The sequence below is a fragment of the Phocoena sinus genome, chromosome 13, assembly GCF_008692025.1.
Source record: "Phocoena sinus isolate mPhoSin1 chromosome 13, mPhoSin1.pri, whole genome shotgun sequence".
In the NCBI taxonomy this organism is placed as follows: domain Eukaryota; kingdom Metazoa; phylum Chordata; class Mammalia; order Artiodactyla; family Phocoenidae; genus Phocoena; species Phocoena sinus.
The window spans coordinates 46752828-46773728 of NC_045775.1; the positions used below are offsets into that span (position 1 = coordinate 46752828).

Sequence of the window (20901 nt, forward strand, 5' to 3'; positions counted from 1 at the left end):
AAGCCCGTGCACCACAACAAAGAGTAGCCCCTGCTTGCCTCAACTAGAGAAAGCCCGCACGCAGCAACAAAGACCCAAAGTAGCCAAAACTTAATAAAATAATTTATTAAAAAAAAAGGTTCATCTGTATAATGGAATACCATGCATCCATTTGAAAGAACAATTTCTTTGTATTAATATTGAAAGATCCTTGGAAAATGAAGTAAAAGCAAGTTAGACAAAGGAGAATGGCCTCATTTTGGTTAAAGAAGATAATAATATATGTCAATAGGCACATTAAAAAAATCTGGAGGCCGATAACCAAACAATCACAGTGAGTTTTTTTTAGATGGTAGGAAAAATAGACTTTCACTTTCTTCATTGTGTAGTTCTATACCGTTAGAGTCTTTTTCAATACACATATACAATCATCCTTTGGTATCCATGGGGGATTGGTTCCAGGACCCCTGTGGATATCAAAACGTGTGGATGCTCAAGTCTCTTATGAAAAATTGCATAGTATTTGCAGTATTTGTATATAACCTATACATATCCCCCTTTATTTCAAATCATCTCCAGATTACTCCTAATACCTAATACAATGTAAATGCTATGAAAATAGTTGCCAGTGTGGCAAATTCAAGTTTTGCTTTTTGGAACTTTCTGGAATTTTTTTTTTTCAAGTACTTTTGATCCACATTTGGTTGAATCTGAGGATGCAGAACCCGTGGATATGGAGGGCTGACCATATGACTTTTCCAACAGAAGGAGTAATAAAGATAACATTTTAAAATGAATAGATAAAAGAGTGTTCCCCTGCCATCCTTAAAATATATTCCATTATTAAGCCCACTTCCCTACTGCCTCTGACATCAGGATGGTTCCCAGTCAGGGTATCTGATTCCACCTCTTCTGAAGGTGGAAGAGGCTTCTGTCATCCTTTTTTGCTTGAGAGACTTGATCTCAATGTTCTGGGCTCCAAATATGAACCTTGAAATTTTCTTTATCATCTTTCCCAGATATTCAAAGCGGGACTAAAGCAAATAGGCCACTCACTGGCTTCCTTACTACGCCAGAAGCCCAAACTATCAAGTTTATCAAGTCTAAACTAGTGGCCTCCACAGTGGGTCCACAAAATTATCCATTGGCACTCAGGGAAAAAGTATTAGAATTTCAACCTATATATTTTTATCTCATCCTTTGTTAATTTCAAGTTGCAACTTTTGTTTTTTTTAATTATACAGTATACAATTATTTATATTCATATATGTATATGTACAGGTCCATAAGTCATTAGTAAATATATATTCAAATATTAAGAGGAGTATTCAAAATTTTTTTTACTGATGAAGTATCTGGTCAAAAAAATTTAGAGGCCATTTAATTTAGACTATAGCTGCTTTTAAGAGAGAGAACTAAAAGCAGGTCTAAGATGCATATAAACATGTTCTATAAATTAGTCATCCTCCCCAAAGTCACTAATATAGTAGTTAAAAGAAAAAGAGAAAATAGATAAGAAAACACAATGGAAGACAAATGCAAGAGTCAATTTAGTACATAATCCAACGTAGAAGGGAAGAGAAGAAAGTAAAATAGGAAAATTATCTACATATACACAAATAAGACAATGAAACAAACCTAATGACTAAAGAAAAGGAGGTGAAAGAAAAAGAGTAATTCACACAAAGATCCTGAACATTTAGAGATGAAATGAAAATAAGCAAACTATCATACAGTTGGAATTTAGAATGTACCATATCTGGAGTTCTTTATTCTTGGTTTCTAGCATGGTGCTTGGCACACAGTATGCACTCAATGAGTAAAGAAAGGATTCTAAGCCATGCCATTTCACACCAAATGTATGCGTTAAGTCACAATTTGAAAAGTCATTGTATTTACATTTCTTTGCTGTTATTTTAAATCAAGTTGTTGAACATTTTATAGATTATGAGCAATAAAAGACATTGAAAAGAGAATGGAAATTCTGTGATGCTATGTCTGCAAATGCAATAAAAATCTAAGGATTCATTGGAGAATTTGAAGATATGGCAGGTAATTATTTATTTGTCAACCCATGGAAACCTCCTCCATCCCTTTGCTGTTATATAAACCAAATAATCAAGACTATTTGGAAAGAACCTATAATTTAGAACTTCTAAAAAGTCTTTCTATAGCCAGAATAAAAGCAATTTAGAGGATTAAAGCAGTGACCTTTTTTCCTTTCTTTACTTGAAAGCTGAATTCATACCATTTGGAGTAGTAATTAGGTAGTTCATTAGAGCTGTTTTATATGTTCTATAAATTACATATGAAAATGACACTTCTGTTGCATTGGTATTTTTAAGCTTATTGCTAATAATAACTATAAGCCATCTGATCTAGAATGCAAGCATATTTTGCTAAAGTTAAAAAAACCCCACTCTGCCAGTAGTCACACCTTTACTGTCTCCCGCAGGAGCAGAAAAGAGAAATGGATTGTTTTCAGGTGAATATGAGGCTCTATGTACTCCAGTCATAATTCACATGTTCATCAAATACTCATTGTGGGTCTCTTAGTGCAAATCATTGTGTTGGAGTTGGAGATACATTTGTGAAATTAAAGAATTTATATCGTCTGGAATTTACAATCATTTCTAGTCCTCCCCTGACTAAATTAGCAATCTCCCAAGTATCTGAGATATATTTGTGCATTTGTAGGGACATGTGGACTCATGGATATAAAACAATAATAAAAGGGATAAGAATTAGCATTTAACCATGATGATTGCAGAATGCACAATACTTCCTCTTAAAACAAAACCAAACTCCATAGGTACATGTCTTTAAAAACTGCTTGCTGTATGATTTAGCATTCCACTTTTAGGAATTCATTTTCACAAAGTGGTAAAGATTAGGTGCAAAGATTTAGTTACAAGGATGCATTTATTTTTAAAACAGTGCAAGAAACAGCCTAGGTAAATACGGAATTGTTTAAATAAATTGTATTATGTTCACACAATGGAAATGAATTGCTTGTGTACTGCTAAAATTGGTATGTTGAAATCTTAACCCCTAAAGTGATGATATTAGGAAGTAGGGGTCTTTGGTAGGTGATTAGGTCATGAGGAGCCTTCATAAATGGGATTAGTGTCCTTATAAAGAGACCCTGGTGAACTCCCTTACCTCTACCACCTGGGAGGACACAGAGAGATGATGGTGGTCTATGAATCAGGAAGTGGGCCTTCACCAAATCAGCTGACTCCTTGATCTTGGATTTCTCAGCCTCCAGAACTGTGAAAAAGAAATTTCTGTTGTTTATAAGCCCCCTAGACTATGGTATTCTGTCACAGCAGCCCAAGCTAAGACACTAGGTAACATTAAAAGGGATCATGTAAACATGGAAAATCTTCTGTGATATATTATAAAATTAAAATTGGAGGTTACCTTGTTGCTTAAGTGTCAAGTACAGAGAAGTGCAAGCCCTGACTTTGTGCTGACCCCGGGCAAGAAATGTGACCTAATACAGTCTCAGTTTTCCCACCTGTTATGGGCTGAATCATGTCCCCCAACATTCATATGTTGAAGTTCTAACCACAGTACCTAAAAATTTGACTGCATTTGGAGAGGGGGCCTTAAAAGGGGTTATTAAGTTAAAATGAGGTCATTAGGGTGGGCCCTAATCCAATACGACTATGTAGGGAAGGAGAAAACCTTTCTTCTACTCTCTTAGGTTTAGTCATTGGGGCCTATGAATTAAACTGACAAAAGTCAGATTGATGGGAGAGAAGGCATACAATTTTATTAATATTTACAACTTTATATGCATGGGGGCTTCACCAAAAAGAAGTGAAAAAAGTCAAAGAGCAGAGAGACTTGTGGGCTTATGTACCATTTTAACAAAGGGTGATAAACTGTGGAGAAGTGACTAGACAAAGGAAAGAGGACTTGGGCTTCTAGGGCTGACAAATTGTGCGGAAGTGACTTGTAAATACATGGGGAAGGAGTGGTTAAGATATCTTTGAATGGAAGACAACGGTTATTTTAGTAGAGTCTATTTATGCAGACTCATCCCAGAATTGACTCCTCGTCTCCGTGTTCTCCTCGCCTCTGCCTGGTACAGGGAAAGTAAGTAGGTTTCTCATGGGAAATTTATGCCCTGTTTTATGCAGATGGAGGAGAGCAGAGAGCTATTTCTGCATCTGCTGTTTCTCAGCTGCCTTCAGCTCAAAATAACCAATATGCCGAAGTGGCATATTTTAGGGTGTCACATTCTGATCCCCTTCAACTGATGTCCTTATAAGAGGAGGAAATTTGGACACAGACAGGTAAAGAGGGAAGACCAGGTGAACACAGTGAGAAGGCAGCATCTAGACGCCAGGAAGAGAGGCCTTAGAAGAAACCAAACCTCCTGACACCTTGAAGTCAGCCTTCTAGTCTCCAGAACTATGAGAAAATAAAATTCTGTTGCTCAAGCTATTAAAATCAGAAACAAAGGGAGACTGGCTTTGAAAATTCCCTTAGCCAATAAAAAGAGTTTAGTCATACAAACAAGGCTTAATTTAGTTTGTTGTATGAGACCTACTTGACCTGGGTCATTTCTTGTTTATGCCTCTGGAAATCATAAGTGAAACTTGAACTGTTCCCCAAGGTTGATATCAGGTAATCACTGACAAATTCCCTATCGTTTAAGAAAATTCTAATATTATAACCAATCACTGTAAAGAATAAATGGTCACTGCTTTCTCATTACATAAGCTGCTTTATAATAATATACCCCTGAGCCTCATTCCATGTTTTGGTTTAAGAGCTTCTGGTCTGCAAACTGTCTTTTTGATGTGTGCACAATAAACTTTAACTAATTACTACTTTGGTGATTCACTGGTTTTACTTTGACTATTTCTTAGCCTTTGACAAAGCCACCCAGTCTGTGGTACTTTGCTACAGCCGTCCTAGCAAACTAGTACACATCATCCGTAAGATGGGGGAAATCTTAATACCATCTTTACTTAGCTCTTAAGGTTGTCCTGAGTCAAACATGTAAATTTCTTTGTAAACTATGAACTACTACACACATGTAAGTAGTTGCTATTCACGTGGTCCCTGAAAAATCCGGAGGAATGTAATTATCTTGTTAAGACTGAACTTTATAACCCTTTAGTAAGGCAGAGATCCAGTTCCCATACAGGGATGGGGAGAAGCAAGAGATTTCAGTAGGAATGCAGTAAAGAACGTAACTGACTTGTCAGTGAAGAGAGACAAAATAAAGAGAATGCAAGCTGTTAAAAAAGAATCTAAATTACATATAATAATAGCTAACATGTATTGAGCATTTACTAACTTACCAAGCATGGTCCCAAGTAATTTTTATGTGTTCTCTAATTAACCTCTTATCAACACCATGGTAAAAGTACTGTAGATGTGTGTGTGTGTGTGTATGCTTACATGGGTATGTATGTTATCTATTTCAGTCTTTTCTGTTACAACAAACAACTTCAATGTGAAAATTTGTTCATACATAGCAGATAAAGTGGTCAAAACGAGAAGTTGTGATTTTTCAAGAGAGGACCATGCTTTGTAGCACTGCAAAACATGAAAAACACTACCTGGCTGAACAAAGTGCTATATGGTAAAATGCACAACGCACACCCACCTTGTTTTCTTATTCTTCCTCCAGAGCACCCCACATGCATTGCCCTAAGAGTGTGTGCACTGTTCTTTTGAGTTTGTGTTTATTTCATGATAAGCATATTGAATATATTATATTAAATCTGTATAAGCATCCTTCTTATAAAGGTCCCAAGTACTGAATAAAAAGAAAATCCTTACATTTGAGGAAAAAATTGAAATAATTCAATGTTTTGAAATAAATGAGAAAACTTGCAGGCCTGAGGGAATTCACATTGGCCACATTGAAGAATAACGCTGAGAAAATAAACCAAAGAAGAGCTTGTGCATTCCAGTTATTATCTGCTTCCAGTGGAATTGGAAAGCACTCCCAAGAGACTAAAGATAAAGACCCTAAGGCCAGGTAATGCTGAGTGCAGTTGGATAGCACTTTGTGGCCTTCACGCTCATTAGAAACCTGACAAGTAACTTCTTTATGAAGAAAGGAAACTGGCAGAAAAGGAGTATTTCTCTTTTAAGCTGGTTTAGAAGACAGAAAAGGAGAACAAGAAGCCACAGTAATCCCCTTCTGGTGTCACAATATTTTAGCTCCAAAATGATGATGTCCTTCTCTCCTTTTACCTCTTCTCAGTAACTCAAAACCCCCCACACTTACCACACCCATTTCCAGTAAGTGGTACCTGGAGCATGGCTATCCACTAAGGAAGATAACTTATCGGCTATCATTTACATAAAAAATGTAAAACTTCTATATGGCAAAAGACACAGTGAACTAAAAGACAAATTACAAACATGTCACTGCAACATATGACAAAGTTAAAATTCTTATACTAATGTATAAAAACCTCTTTCAAATCAATAAGAAAAATAAATCCCAAGAAGAAATGGTCAAAAGGTATGAAAAAGTAACATAGAAAGAAACACAAAGGTTAATCAATATGAAATAAAGCTCAAATTCAAATTTTAAAATGCAAATTAAAACTATGTATCATCTTTAACCTAGTGGATTGGTATAGATATTTTTCAAAAAGGCTTTTAAAAATAGGTTCGGTAATCTTTCCTTTGGGAATTTATTCAAAGTAAATAATGAGACTAGAGTTGAAAAACATGTGCAAGTATGTTCATTACAGAATTGTTTATAAATTTGAGAAATCGAAGTAATTTAACCTAGCTATTGAGAATTGGTCACACAAATCAAAATATATATAGTCTTTCATTTAGCAAATCTGGTAGAATCTATCCTTTGGAATAGTCAATAAACCAACAGTTCTTAGAGACACACAGATGTTCATTTTAGCAGTTTGTAGAAGGGAAAAATGGCATGGTATATCCACACCACGGAGGGAAAAAAAACCCTGCACACTAATGACATCTATGCATCCAAGTAAGATACTGTGTGTATATACAAGAAATAAAAATAACGAAACGGTAGTTTATTGAATACCATGTAGCTATACAGAAATGATAGTTTTATGTTTATATGAAAAGATGACCAAATATTAAGTGAACAGTTTCATAACTGTACATACAATATGACCCCATTTATGTAAATACATATAAGGTTGTTTGAAAATACTTTGGGATGCCAAGTACCCTGACAATGACCTTTGAAGACCCATTCCACAAATGACCCCAATCTAAAAGTAGAGTTGGTGTAACTTAACAAAAGGGTTGGTTACCTAGACATTTATTTAAAGGAACATTTACTTTGATTTTGGTCTTGAAAAGGTCAATTCTAGTTATTTCTATCTGCGCAGGAAAGTTTAAAGACCCGCCTTCAGCTACAGGATGCAAACTGACAGCAGAGCGAATCAGCAAGTCTTACAGAGCTACTTTGCTCAGGTTTGTATTTTCAAACAACCTTTTAATTGCAAACGTTTCTGGGCCAGCGGGTCTGAAAATGTTCGGGACTGAGTGGTGGGGGATACAACCGTGTATTGAAGCCTTTAAAATTTTCAGTCACAGTCCAGGTGAGGCTCGCCTTCCCAGCGCCATTTCTAAGCCTTGGTCTCACGCATTTATCTAGAGGGAATGCTGAGATTCTTTCCAGGACTTCCAGCCAATGGCTACACTCCTCCTCTCTGCCCCAGCAGCTCCGGGCCAATGGGCGGAAGGCTACCTTTCGACTCAATACTGTTCCTTTCCAGCCAATCGGAAGAGTTCTTCAAATACCTCTCTCTAGGACGCGCTAGCTCCGCGGAAGCTGGCTTCACTTCCGGGCGGCTTCTAGGGGCGGCTACGCGGGTTGCCATAGCGACCGTTTTACGTTAACTGGTTTGTAGCTTTCATCCAGGTGACTGCGAGACTGCGGGGGCAACTTGTCTTCCCATTTCCTCTCGGTTCCCTGCGGCCGAAAGGCCTTCCAGGCTCCGGGGGTCTGGCCTAGGCTTCCGCGGCGGCCCTCGGGGGCGGAATGGCTGCGGAAGAAGAGGACGAGGTGGAATGGGTAGTGGAGAGCATCGCGGGGTTTCTGAGGGGCCCGGACTGGTCCATTCCCATCTTGGACTTTGTGGAGCAGAAATGTGAAGGTAAAATTCAGATCCCGAATCGTCAACCCTTTCTCACCTCTCTCACACCAACAGCCTCTCCACAAACTGCCTTTCATCTCCCCGGTCTCCACTCCTGTCTGCCAGGTTTAGAGCTGGCTTTTAGGATGTGTTGCTGTCACTGCGCCGGTCCTTTCCTTCACGGAAATGAAAACGAGGACCGAGATACCTTTCCCCCTGGGCCCAAGCACACATCCGAAAAACATCAGACTTTAATCCTATGTTGGGTTTCTCACCTCATCCTGCACCTTTCTGCCTTGGGCAGGTGCACTGTTTGTGTGGGTTTCTTCAACAACTTCCCCAGTGACTTGGGAGGGGAGACGTCAGTTTGCTTCTGAGTTCCTTCTGATCCCAACAGTTGACCGAAAAGTGGGTGGGCGAGGGGTGTGTGATTACTCCAGCAGGCCCAGAGCCGGTGATCTCGGTGGCCTGTATTCCCTTTTTTGAGTTCTCTGACTCTCGGTTATACCAAAAATGGAGGGTATCTTACAACAAATGAGTTATGTAACCGTGTCATAACATTTCCTGTGAGGAAAGGATACCTCCAGGTTCTGATCAGTTCATGCTTTGGAGTCCTGCATTCAGTTCTTAGAGACAAATTGGAGCCTATTCATGGAAAAGGAACCACAAACGATGTCATATGAATAATTCCAGGCTGTTGTTGCAGTTGTTTAGCCGGCCAAGACTTTAAGGGTAGTCATATCCATTAATCGTTTGAACATCTGTCTTATGTTGGAGGGATTAGACTTGTTTTTGTAAGCTTCAGTGAGATAGAGCTAGGGTCAGTGGGTACAAGCTAGAGGGGAACAAATTTCTGTGAAGGAAGTGCTTCATAACAGAGAGTATCCCAGATAAATTAGCCTGCCTCAGGAGGTAATGAGTTCCCCAGCCACTAGCAGTGTTTGAATGAATCTGACAACAACTTAATGGAGTTATTATAGAGGGGAATTCAACTATCAAATGGTTGGTTATCCTGGATGATCTTTTAAGAGTCCTTTCAGCCCTAAGATTCCATGAAGCCGGTAAAGAGGAAATTTACTTTGACCACTGAATCTTTTCATTACATTCTCATTGCCATGAGCAAAATTCAAATAGTATTTATTAAGTATTGTTCTTACAGGTAATTTTTAAAATAAGTTCAAAATAACTTTTATTTCTGCTCTTTTTAAGAATTTAAAATGCTATTATGAGACTGATGAAGCATGTGGTGGTATTCTGACCTCCTTTAGGAGAAAAAGGAAATTATGTCACCTTTTGATTCCATTTACCCTACTGAATGAAACTAAATGCTGAAATGGAAAAAAAAAAATAAAGCATTGTTCCTTTTATCCCCAGATGTCAAAAGTGGCTGCATCTCAGTTGTAACACACCTGATTGCGTAATTTTACAGGGAAACAGTAATCCTCAGCCTTATAAACATGTAATGTAGTAATTTGGCTTCAAAATTAACTGAAAACAGCTTTAGTAGCTGCTACATTGCATGTATGCCCAGTGTTATATAGAGCAGATGCCAGGAGAAATGGAAGTAACATCCCAGTGACACTTGAAATAATAATGTTTATATTTCACTGACTTTGGGTTGTCAACGTGCTATTCATCACCTCAGATAATTTAAAAATTAGTTTTGTACTACTCTGTAATATCAGCCTTTATTTCAAAATGTATTGAGTGTCGTTCAGCCAGAAGCTGAGGATAGAAAGATGAATAAAACAAATCCTTGTGCTTGAGAAGTTTGCAATTTGGCAGGTAAATGGAATTTAAATGTAAATTGGCAGGTGTTATAATAAGGGTAGGCACATGGTGCTGTGTATTTTAAGAGTTCAGAGGAAGTACTCTAACTAGCCTAGGAGTTGGGAGTGGGTAGCAGATCATGGAAAATGTGCCACTTGCAATATTTTGGAGAATGGTTGGGAGAAGGGGGGCCGGGTAAAGGCAAAGAGATCTAAGGGCTTGAGCAAAGGCATGGTTTTTTTTTGTCTTTTTGTGTTACATTTGTCAGTATTCCAAGTAATTGTGTATTGTTAAGAGTGCAAAGTTTGGGTTTTGGAGTGGTGGGAGTTGAGATTTGGGATCCAGTCTTGGAGGGTTTTGTCTGGTCTTCTAAGTATTTTGGATTTATTCTCTAGGCAAAGAGCAGTAATTGAAGAGTTTTAAATAGAAAATTACAGAAGTTAGTTTTGCATTTTAGAAAGATCATTTGGGGGGAATATTATAAAAAGGGGGTTTATTGCTTACAATTCATGAGTTTGTCTTCTTTCCTTAATCACATTGTAGCTTCTTGAGGGAATATATATCTTTCTAATCTACATTGTTTCACACATATGATCATTCAGTAAACATTTGTTTTTATTTATTTTTATTTCATTATTGATTTATATGTAATAAAGAAGGCCGAGTAACTTTCAGTAAAATTTGGATCAGCAAAGTTCCAGTATGATAAAATAATCTGGAACCTGTTGTAAAAGGAATTATTTAAAAACTATCAACAATAATGTTCCATTTAAAGTTTATAAAGAAATTGTTGCCTTATATTATTGATTGAAAAGTAGCAAATTAGTGTTCATCTTCCATATGAAGTAGATTTTAAGTAGGAAAAAAACTTGTTTACAACTAACACTATACACACACACACACACACACACACACACACACATTTTTTAATCCCAAGAATTTAAAGCAGAAGAGCTGGTTTATAAGGCTGAGAGTTCTATTTGTAAGACAACTAGAGTGGACTTTGATATTTGCATTAATGAAATGACTTGTTATTTTACACTATGCAATATTTTTCTTTTAAATTTAGTTTTTGATGATGAAGAAGAAAGCAAATTGACCTATACGGAGATTCATCAGGAGTACAAAGAACTAGTGAGTATTTTTTTACCTGATTTTAAATGTAATTAGAATAATATTAATTCAAGATGTTCTGAATTTTAAAAATGGATTTTTCCATTAAAATTCTTTAATTAAAAAATTCCAATCTACCCTAATAGTACTACCAGTTGCATTAGACTCCAAGCGTTCTCTGTGCATCTCAATCAATCCTTATGACTGTAGAATGTAAGAAATAGATTTAGGACAACTATTTTAAGGGATCTTGCATCTGGTATTTAAATTTTATTCTTATTCTTCTGCTGATACATCCAGGGGAGTGTTAATTATTAATTTAGCCATGTTGTCTTGAGATTTTAAGGAATGCCTCTGGGTAGCAGAAGAGTTATACCACATCAAACTTCATAATTGTGACTTCAGTGATTTCTGGGAGAGTAAATAAAATTTTATTTGATTCTCTGCAAAAATTTTCACTTTTTGTTTGTTTTTTCGGTGAAAGACATTGTCACTGCCATATAATATACTTTTATGTAGATTAATAATTGCAAACAAGCATTTGATTATAGTTTTCTAAACTCAATGTAAAATTTGGAATTTTTCTATGTAAATTACAAAAAAAAATTTAAACTTTCTATTTTTAGGTTGAAAAGCTGTTAGAAAGTTACCTTAAAGAAATTGGAATTAATGAAGATCAATTTCAAGAAGCATGCACTTCTCCTCTTGCAAAGACCCATACATCACAGGTTTTTTTTTTTTTTATTCTGCTAATATATACTTTTAACAAAAATGCTCAGATGTCACTTAAATTTGCTATGTTTGATTGTCAAAGTATAATATTCTAGACATTGTAAGAGTGAAAAGCCAATTTATCACATATGGGTTCTTTTTTATAACAACCTTGAGAAATGATCATTTGAGACATAATGAACTGATGCTATTAAAAAGGAACTTTCTGAACTCAGTACTATACTAGATCACAGGCTTTATGCAAACTACTGTTTTATTCATATAGATCTCGGACAATTTTGCAGTTGCCCGGTTTCTAATCTTAGCAGATACATAGCGCACAGTTCCTGGGCTTCCTTCTCTTAGAACTAATTTTATTGTCTCATTAGTTCTGCAGTGCTGGATTGAAGTAGGTCTTATGTGTATTTATAACTAATATTTACTGACAGCTCATGCTAGCTGCTTTTTTTTTTTTTTAAACATTTTTCATTTTCACCAGGGTCTTTATTTATTTATTCTTGGCTGCATTGGGTCTTCGTTGCTGCGTGTGGGCTTTCTCTAGTTGCGGTGAGCGGGGGCTGCTCTTCGTTGTGGTGTGTGGGCTTCTCATTGTGATGGCTTCTCTTGTTGTGAAGCATGGGCTCTAGGCGCGCAGGCTTCAGTAGTTGTGGCATGCAGGCTCAGTAGTTGTGGCTCGCAGACTCTAGAGCACAGGCTCAGTAGTTGTGACATGCGAGCTTAGCTGCCCTGCGGCATGTAGGATCTTCCCAGACCAGGGATCCAACCCATGTCCCCTGCATTGGCAGGTGGATTCTTAAACACTGCACCACCAGGGAAGTCCCTAGCTGCTGTTTTAAGCAATTGGCATGTATTATCTCATTGAATCTTCCTGACAATCCTTAAGAAATTGGTACTGTTTTACTTCCGTTTAGAAATGAGAAAACTAATGCACAGATATATTAAGGAACTAGTGCAAAGTCCACAGCCAAGTAACAAAGCCAGGATACCAGCCCAGGCACTCCAAGTGAGAGCCCTTGCTCAGAGATTGAGTATAGGGGTATGTTACTACCAAATATAGTTTACCAAATAAACTATAATTCCTTATAGTTTAGTGAGGATTGTCTATGATGTGACCTGAAATTATTATTTTCAACCTTCTCCTGCTGTCGTTCTCCAACACATTACATACTCTAGTAGTTCTGGCCCCTTGCTCTTGTAAGCATCCATGTGCCTGGCTTTGCTCATGGTAGTCCCTTAACCTGGAATGTTCAGCTCCCACCTCCTCCTCCCTCCATCCTTTCCTTAGCCAGAGAAATCCATCTCATCATCGGGGTGTGCTGAAATGCAACTTTCCTGATCCCTCTAGTCAGACTAGCACGCATTCTACCTCACTGAGCACTCTTACATTTTCAATTCAATTCGACTGCCTTGAATTATAGTTTCTTACACATCTGTTTGCCTTGAAGAATTTATTGAAAATTATTAACTAGTATTTAAATTTAAGGCATTGGTATTTGTTTTTATTTTCCTTGTTTTCCAGGAATATTTTCTGCTTTGGTTAATATTTGTCAGCCTCTTAATTAAATGATTATGAATGAATCTGAATTACTTTGTGAAAAAAGATGTTCATAGTAATAGTAGTCACATCCATCTTTTGTTTTCATTATCAGGATAACTTTAAATTATTTTTGAATGAAGATGTTCAGAATTTTAAAATACTGTTTTCAGATCAGTAGTAACACATCCTTCTCTTTTGCTCAGTTATACAACACCTTTTGATTTGGAGTTGATTGGTAGTACAGCCTTGTTGTGTACAAGGAGGCAAGCCTTTTGACACAGACAGACCTGGATTTGAGTCCCAGATCTGTTGTTTATTTTCATTTACCACGGGCAAAGTTGTTTTACAGTTTTCCTTATCCATTCTGATTCTCAGTTTCTATATCTATAAAATAGGAATAATATCTACTTTGAAAGGTTTTTGTGAAATTTGAGCGAAAATGTTCATAAATGTTCATAAAGCATTTAGCACAATACCTGACACATATAAGGTGGTCTATAAATGGAAGCACCTCTTAATTAAAGGTAGCTTTTTTGGTGGTTGATTAGCAGGGTACTAATTAGGCCAGGGTCACGTGTTCAATCTCCATGTGGACTAGTTAGCTTTATTCTCTTCTGGAGCAAACTCTTAGCCCCGGATTCTGAAGGCAACATGATTGAATCAGCACAAGGCCATCACTGTTAATCAGAAAAACAGCCCAAAGCATGCTATTTACTGCTTTGCAGCAATAATCTAATCTTTGTAAATAAAGGTCAGAATGCTGATTCCATTATGCTAATATAGGGTGCCTAAGAATGAATTCAAGAAACCAATTGCTTGCCTAGAGTAGTTTAGGAGGTACTTTTCATTTTGTTTTGGTCTGTTTGGTTTGATTTTGATTTTTTAAAACAGCTGCCAGCTCCCCTCTCATTGATTGTACTGCTAAAGCCGACTTGCAAAATTCTTTTCACCTGGTTTGGTCATTGTTAGCCCTAGACCACTGGTCCTGGCATACTCTTTGTGTATTAAAATCAGCAGTAGTAAAGAGTGCATCAGATGAAGACCTCTAGTTTAAACAACAACTACCATCTCTCTTTCTTTTCTTGCTTTCTTGCTTTTCCTCCCTCACTCCCTCCTTTCTTCCTTCCTTCCTTCCTTCCTTCCTTCCTTCCTTTCTTTCTTTCTTTCTCTTTCTTTCCTTTCTTTTCTCTCTCTCTCTCTCTTTCTCCATTTCTTTCTCTCTTTCTCTTTCTTTCTCTCTCTCTCCCTTCCTTCCTCCCTTCCCCGCTCTGTGCAGCATGCAGGATCATACCTCCCCCACCAGGGATGGAACCCGTGCCCCCTCTAGTGGAAGCACAGAGTTTTAACCACTGGACCACCAGGGAAGTCCCAACAAAAAGCTTTTTAAGAGCATGTTTTCCTGTCATATATGTGTGGCTTCGCAAAAGATGCTCATGAATTAGGATATCTTTCTACAGAGTTCAGAAAAATATAATAATATATAAATATTGAGATACTTATTTCAATTGTGTTCAGTTGATTTTCTAATTTTATGCTGTTTTTCAGTTGAAGTAGGCAAAAATGCTTCTTTCATTGCTTGTGATTTGTTTTTTGGTGAGGATAGAGCTCATCATTGATTTCTGTGTATTGCAAGAGCCAGGGATGACTATATGGCAAGAGACAGTGTTTTTTGCTTTTGTTTTTTATTTGATTTGCTTTGACTTTTATAAGGTAGAAATTAATACTTTCAGAAATTAACACTTTTGCTTTGACTTTTATAAGGTAGAAATTAACACTTTCACAAAATTTGTCCTCTAATAATAGTAATTTGGGAAAATTATCCTTTTTTCCCAATAACTTGTATCATTGAAAAGATTACATATGTGGTATAACTTTCTTTTTCTAAAAATACACACAAGATAATTAACAATATCTGTGGGACTTCTAGTAAGATTTTAAAAAATTAATAGACTATTTTTTAGAGCAGTTTTATGTTTACAGAAAATTGAGCAGTTAATGTAGTGTCCCTTTTTATTAACATCTTTCATTAGTGTAGTATATATTTTTTCTTTTTTTAAATTAAAGTATAGTTAGTGTAGTGTATTTGTTGATGAGCCAATACTGATATGTTATTATTAAGTAAAGTCCACAGTTTATATTAGGGTTCACTCTTTGTGTTGTACAATTCCATGGATTTTGCCAAATATATAATGTCATATATCCATCATTACAGTATCATACAAAATAGTTTCACTGCCTTAAAAATCCCCTGTGTTCCACATATTCATCTTTTCCATCCTTGCACCAAACCTCTGGCAACTGCTGTTCATTTTACTATCTCTCTAGTTTTGCTTTTTTCAGAATGTTATATAATTGGCATCATACAGTATGTAACCTTTTCAGACTTCTTTCAGTAAGCAATATGAATTTAAGTTTTTTTCATAGTTTGATAGTTCATTTCTTCTTATTGCTGAATAATATTCCATTATATGGTTGTACCACCATTTGTTTATCCAATAACCTTTTTTTTTTTTTCCAGTAACCTTTTGAAGGATATTTTGTGGCTTCCAGTCTTTGGCAATTATGAATAAAGTCACTATAAATATTCATATTCAGGCTTTTGCATGGACATAATATTTTCACCTCATTTGTATAAATACCTAGGAGCAAGATTGCTGGATCATATGTTAAGATTAACTTTAGCTTTGTAGGAAACTGCCAAACTCTCTTCTAAAGTAGCTGTATCATTTTGCATTTTCACCACCAATGAGTGGGAGTTCCTGTTGCTCCAAGTCTTCAGTGACACTGGTATTGTCAGTTTTTTGGATTTTAGCCATTCTAATAGATATGTAGTGGTATCTCATTGTTTTCTTCTACCCATTTTTAAATTGAGTTGTTTGTTTTCTAATTGTTGAGTTGTAAGTGTTCTTTGTATATTTTTGATACAAATCTCCTTTATCAGATATGCGTTTTGCAAATATTTCACAAAATATTCTTTTGTGGCTTTTCTCTTTATTCTCTTAACAATGTCTTTCACAGAGCAGAAGTTTTTTATTTTAATGAAGTTCGATTTATTGATTTTCTTTCATTGTTTGTGCTTTTGGTGTTATATCTTAAGAAATCATTGCCAAAAGCCAAGGTTATCTAGATTTTCTCTATGCTATCTTTTAGAAGTTTTATGATTTTGTTTTTTACATTTAAATCTATGATCCATTTTGAGTTAATTTTTTGTGAAAGGTGTAAGGTCAGTGTTTAGGTTTTTTTTGTTTGGTTTTTTTTTTTTTTTTTTTTTTGCAGTACGCGGACCTCTCGTTGTGGTCTCTCCCGTTGCAGAGCACAGGCTCTGGACGTGCAGGCTCAGCAGCCATGGCTCACGGGCCCAGCCGCTCTGCGGCACGTGGGATCTTCCTGGACCCGTGTCCCCTGCATTGGCAGGCGGACTCTCGACCACTGTGCCACCAGGGAAGCCCTCCCGCATTTCTTAGATGGGTTAAGAACACTGTTTGAGAAGCCCTGCATTACAACTTTAAGGATCAGCTCAGACACTGACTTGCTGATAGCTCTAGTTGACACACTGCCTTCAAGTGTTTGTTGATGAGGATAGAGTACTTGATATTACTAATAAGAAGTCTAAGAAGGCCAGAACAATGTTATGTAGTGGTGTAATCCCATAAGGGAGCCCTGGCAGACCAGACATAACTACTCTAATACAGAGGCTGGCTGCAGTTGTCTTTAATACTGATCACTGGGCTGCAACTTTTGTTTTGTTTTGTTTTTAAGATTTTTTTCATGTGGACCACTTTTAAAGTCTTATTGAATGCGTTACAATATTGCTTCTGTTTTATGTTTTGGTTTTCTGGCCACCAGGCATGTGGGATCTTAGCTACCCGACCAGGGATCCATCCCGCACCCCCTGCAGTGGAAGGCGAAGTCTTAACCAGTGGACTGCCAGGGAAGTCCCTGGGCTGCAACTTTCAGTTAAACATAGATGAAACCTATTTGTCATCCCCTGCCCTGGGCCTTTTGAACAGTATATGTGAATTTAAAGGAAAAGAAACTTTCCGTCTTTTTTCCTGCAGTTGACTCCTTATAAATGTCACAGAGAGCTGCTTTCACACTTTATTATTTTGTTTTGCTGTACTGCTTTTGTCTAGGATGTGAGCTGGTTGCTGCAGGAAGGACTCCTTCCTCTCTGTTTAGAGCTCTTTGATGGAACATTTGTTGAGGTGTGTCTTTGACATTATTGCTGCTGCCTACCTGGTGAACAGTAGCACACCCTTGGCTACCTCTGCATGATTCCTGTGGTCAGCTTTTCCATGAATGTCATGTAAAGCTTGAAATAAGATTTGAGTAAGGTGAATAATATCTGAGTGTTTTCTTTTGGCTTTTCATGCATTTCAATTTTATGCTACTTCTTACTGATTAGCTTGGGAATTTGTTTTTCGATATAACAATAGTTCTCTGTAGCTAAAAGAGTGTTAATTTGGGTACTCTAGGGTAGATACCTTTATTGTTTTTTCTTAATTTATTACACTTCTGTTTCATCCAGAAAAAGATTTCTCATCATAATTTCTAACTCTATTTCTTCCATGAAACTTTCTGCCTATAGGACTACTACAGTTGTGTTCTCACATTACTCCTACCACATTATGCTTATTTTCCAGACTTCATTTTTCTTTTTTGGCATTTACTCTTATTTAATTTGGTAATTTTATTAATTCAAGGATTATTTTGTAGTTACTGATTTATCACCAAAGAGTAAATTTCAGGTTGACAGAGGCTAAACCAAATAGATATCATCATTTTGGCTGAAAAACAGATCCAGATACTGCAGTGGTAACTTTAAAAAAGTAAGCCCAATTCCGGTGTTGTTTTTCCGAGTTGCTCAGCACTGGCTCATTTGGAAAATGTATCACTGTCTGCCTTAGCTTCCTGGAGGGTAGGGATGGAGGGGTTGGGAGAGTCAGCTTCTTGAGAACCTACTTTAAAGGCTTTTAGAATAAAATCTTAAAATTGTCCTTTTGAGTCATCTAGTCATAAATAACAATGCAGCATTCTTGAATTAATGCACCTTTTGCAGTAGAAATGATTTCAGTGTTTGGGAAATAGTTTTAAAACTTGAATCTTCGTTTAACTTCCTGACTTCTTTTCACAGGCCATTTTGCAACCTGTATTGGCAGCAGAAGATTTTACTATCTTTAAAGCAATGATGGTCCAGAAAAACATTGAAATGCAGCTGCAAGCCATTCGAATAATTCAAGAGAGAAATGGTAAAAGATTGGATTTAGAAATCTAAGTGCTAAATGCATTTTTTTTGGTGGCAGTTTTAACTAATATGGTCTTGATGTAGCTGCCTTGTATGAATTTATTTCAAGTTTGAAAGTCTATGGCTGACTTAAATGATACAAGAGTGCAAACTTCCTGATCACTGAGTGGTTGACATCTCAAAGAAAGCAGACCAGAATTTGATTTAATATTTTAGGTTTCAGAGAGCTTGATTTTTCTGCCCAGCCACTGCATTTGTGAAATTCAGCATTTTTGAGTGGTCACAGTTACAGTTACTGTTGAGAGAAGGTGACTACTCTTCTTCTGGCTTTATAGAAGACAGTGGTTCTCAAGCTTTTGGAAGCAGTTGGAGGGCTTGTTGAAACACATGTGGCTGTCTCCCCATTTCTGATTCAGTAGGTCTGGGGTAGGGCCTAATACTTTGCATTTTTAGCAAGTTCCTAGCTGATGCTAAAGCTGCTGGTCCTGAGCCCGCACTGAGAACTACTGTTCTAGGGCAATGGGCAGATAGGATTGCCCCACCATCAGGTGGAAGAAAAAGCAGAACTCAAAGCCCTTGGTAACTACCTTTAGCTTTATCTTTTCCTTAACTCTCTGCCTAAACTCACATTCTTTCTAGCTCTTCCTGCTTTTCTTCCCTTCCTGTGCACTTGAACTATATTTGACATCTTGACTCAGAACATCAGAGTTTCTAACCATACTTCTTGTTTTTGTACTATCTAATTTTCACCCCAGGTGAAAATTATCTCAGTTTCCCATTTCTGACTCTGATGACCTTAATACCTGTGTATTCCTTTGCTTAATAGATTGCCACTGATATTCCTTATCATGCCAAACTCTAATGGTTTGGCAGCAGGGCCTTTTTTTGGCTTGTTTCTTGAAAATACGGGAGCTATAGTTTAGTTGTACTGTTTGCTTTTAAGGGTCTGGAGCATGCAACAATAGGGCTTCTATTGTTACAGGGCAAACATTAGAATGTTGCAGGGCCTTTGTTGTGGGTTCTACTCTCATTTGTCTGATATGTGTAAAGACTATATCCTTTAGAGCCAACCACCATCAAAACTATTCCTTAAAATCCTAAAATTCATTTCAGCAGGTAAGACAGCTGTTGTCTGTGGTTTGGAGACAGCACCACCCTAACCCTGAACGATGCATGACACCGTTCTGTTGCTTTGGTATAAATAAGTTTGGAAAACAGTCTCTTTTTCTTTGTTTCTCTACCATAGTTAGCTTCATAAAATCCTTTTCTCTTGTGTTTTCCTGCAGCTATGCTTTATTCTGACCTATGGGATAATTTGAATAATTATTTCATGTTATTTAAAATTATTTTGGGGGGATCAGTTTTGATAAAAGAAATAGTGAACTTGATATTGGTACTCTATAGTTTTCAATTTAACCAGAAACATTTAGATTTTTTTTTTTTTGGGGGGGGATCAGTTTTGATAAAAGAAATAGTGAACTTGATATTGGTACTCTATAATTTTCAATTTAACCAGAAACATTTAGATTTTTTTTTTTTTTGGCGTTACGCGGGCCTCTCACTGTTGTGGCCTCTCCCGGCAGCGTGTGGGATCTTCCCGGACTGGGGCACGAACCCGTGTCCCCTGCATCAGCAGGCAGATTCTCAACCAGGGAAGCCCCAACATTTAGATTTTAATTAAAAGAGAACAGGTACACATAGCTTGTATCAGCTGGGTGCCTCAGGCTGCCATTAGCAGAATACCTCAGTGAAAATGGCCTAAGCAATAGGAAATTATCATCTCAATTGAACAAGAAGTCCAGAGGAAGGGAGGGAAGAAAGGTCCAGGGTTGTTTAATTTGGTGGCTCAGTGATGTTATTAAGGACTCTGACACGTTTCCTCTTTATACTCTGCTATTCTCAGGATCTTCTCTCATGATTGCACTCTGGCTGCATCGAATGCAGACTTTAATATCTCATGAAGAAAAGGGATGTTTCTTCCTGTACAATTTTTTTTGCTAGCAAGACAACACTTTCATGGAAGCCCCCTAGGAGTTTTCCCCTTAGGTCCTATTGGTCAGGATTGGGGTGGCACACCTTTCTAAACCTTCTGGCAGGGGGAATGAGACCATTACAATTGGCTTGAATCATGAGTCACTCTTGTGGGGTGGGGTAGGGCCCTGCCTCTAAGTACTTGGCTGCCTGGTAACTGCACACATATGGCTTATATTAGCAAGGAAGGACGAGGGGAATGATGTGGAATAATGCTGCTGTCAAACCACAGGGTGTGACAGTTTGCTTACATTTAAACAGACTAATACTTAGTTCTGCCATGAATTTTTAATACTTGTATTTAAGAATTTAACTTAACATAAATCCAGAGAAAAGTACCTTAGAGCAATGTTGATTGCACTCAAAACTGCAGACTGTTTATG

General features: G+C 37.2%; 1 protein-coding gene across 1 annotated transcript in view; it reads left to right on the forward strand.

The window, feature by feature from the left end:
* The first annotated feature begins 7796 nt into the window (after positions 1-7796).
* Positions 7797-20901, forward strand: part of CFAP36 (cilia and flagella associated protein 36) — a 32508-nt gene continuing 19403 nt past the window's right edge. Inside the window, exons 1-4 of the mRNA XM_032652384.1 lie at positions 7797-8111; positions 10930-10994; positions 11600-11701; positions 18377-18491. Coding sequence (XP_032508275.1) covers positions 7997-8111; positions 10930-10994; positions 11600-11701; positions 18377-18491 — 397 coding nt within the window. The 5' untranslated portion in view covers positions 7797-7996. The remainder of the gene's footprint in view (positions 8112-10929; positions 10995-11599; positions 11702-18376; positions 18492-20901) is intronic.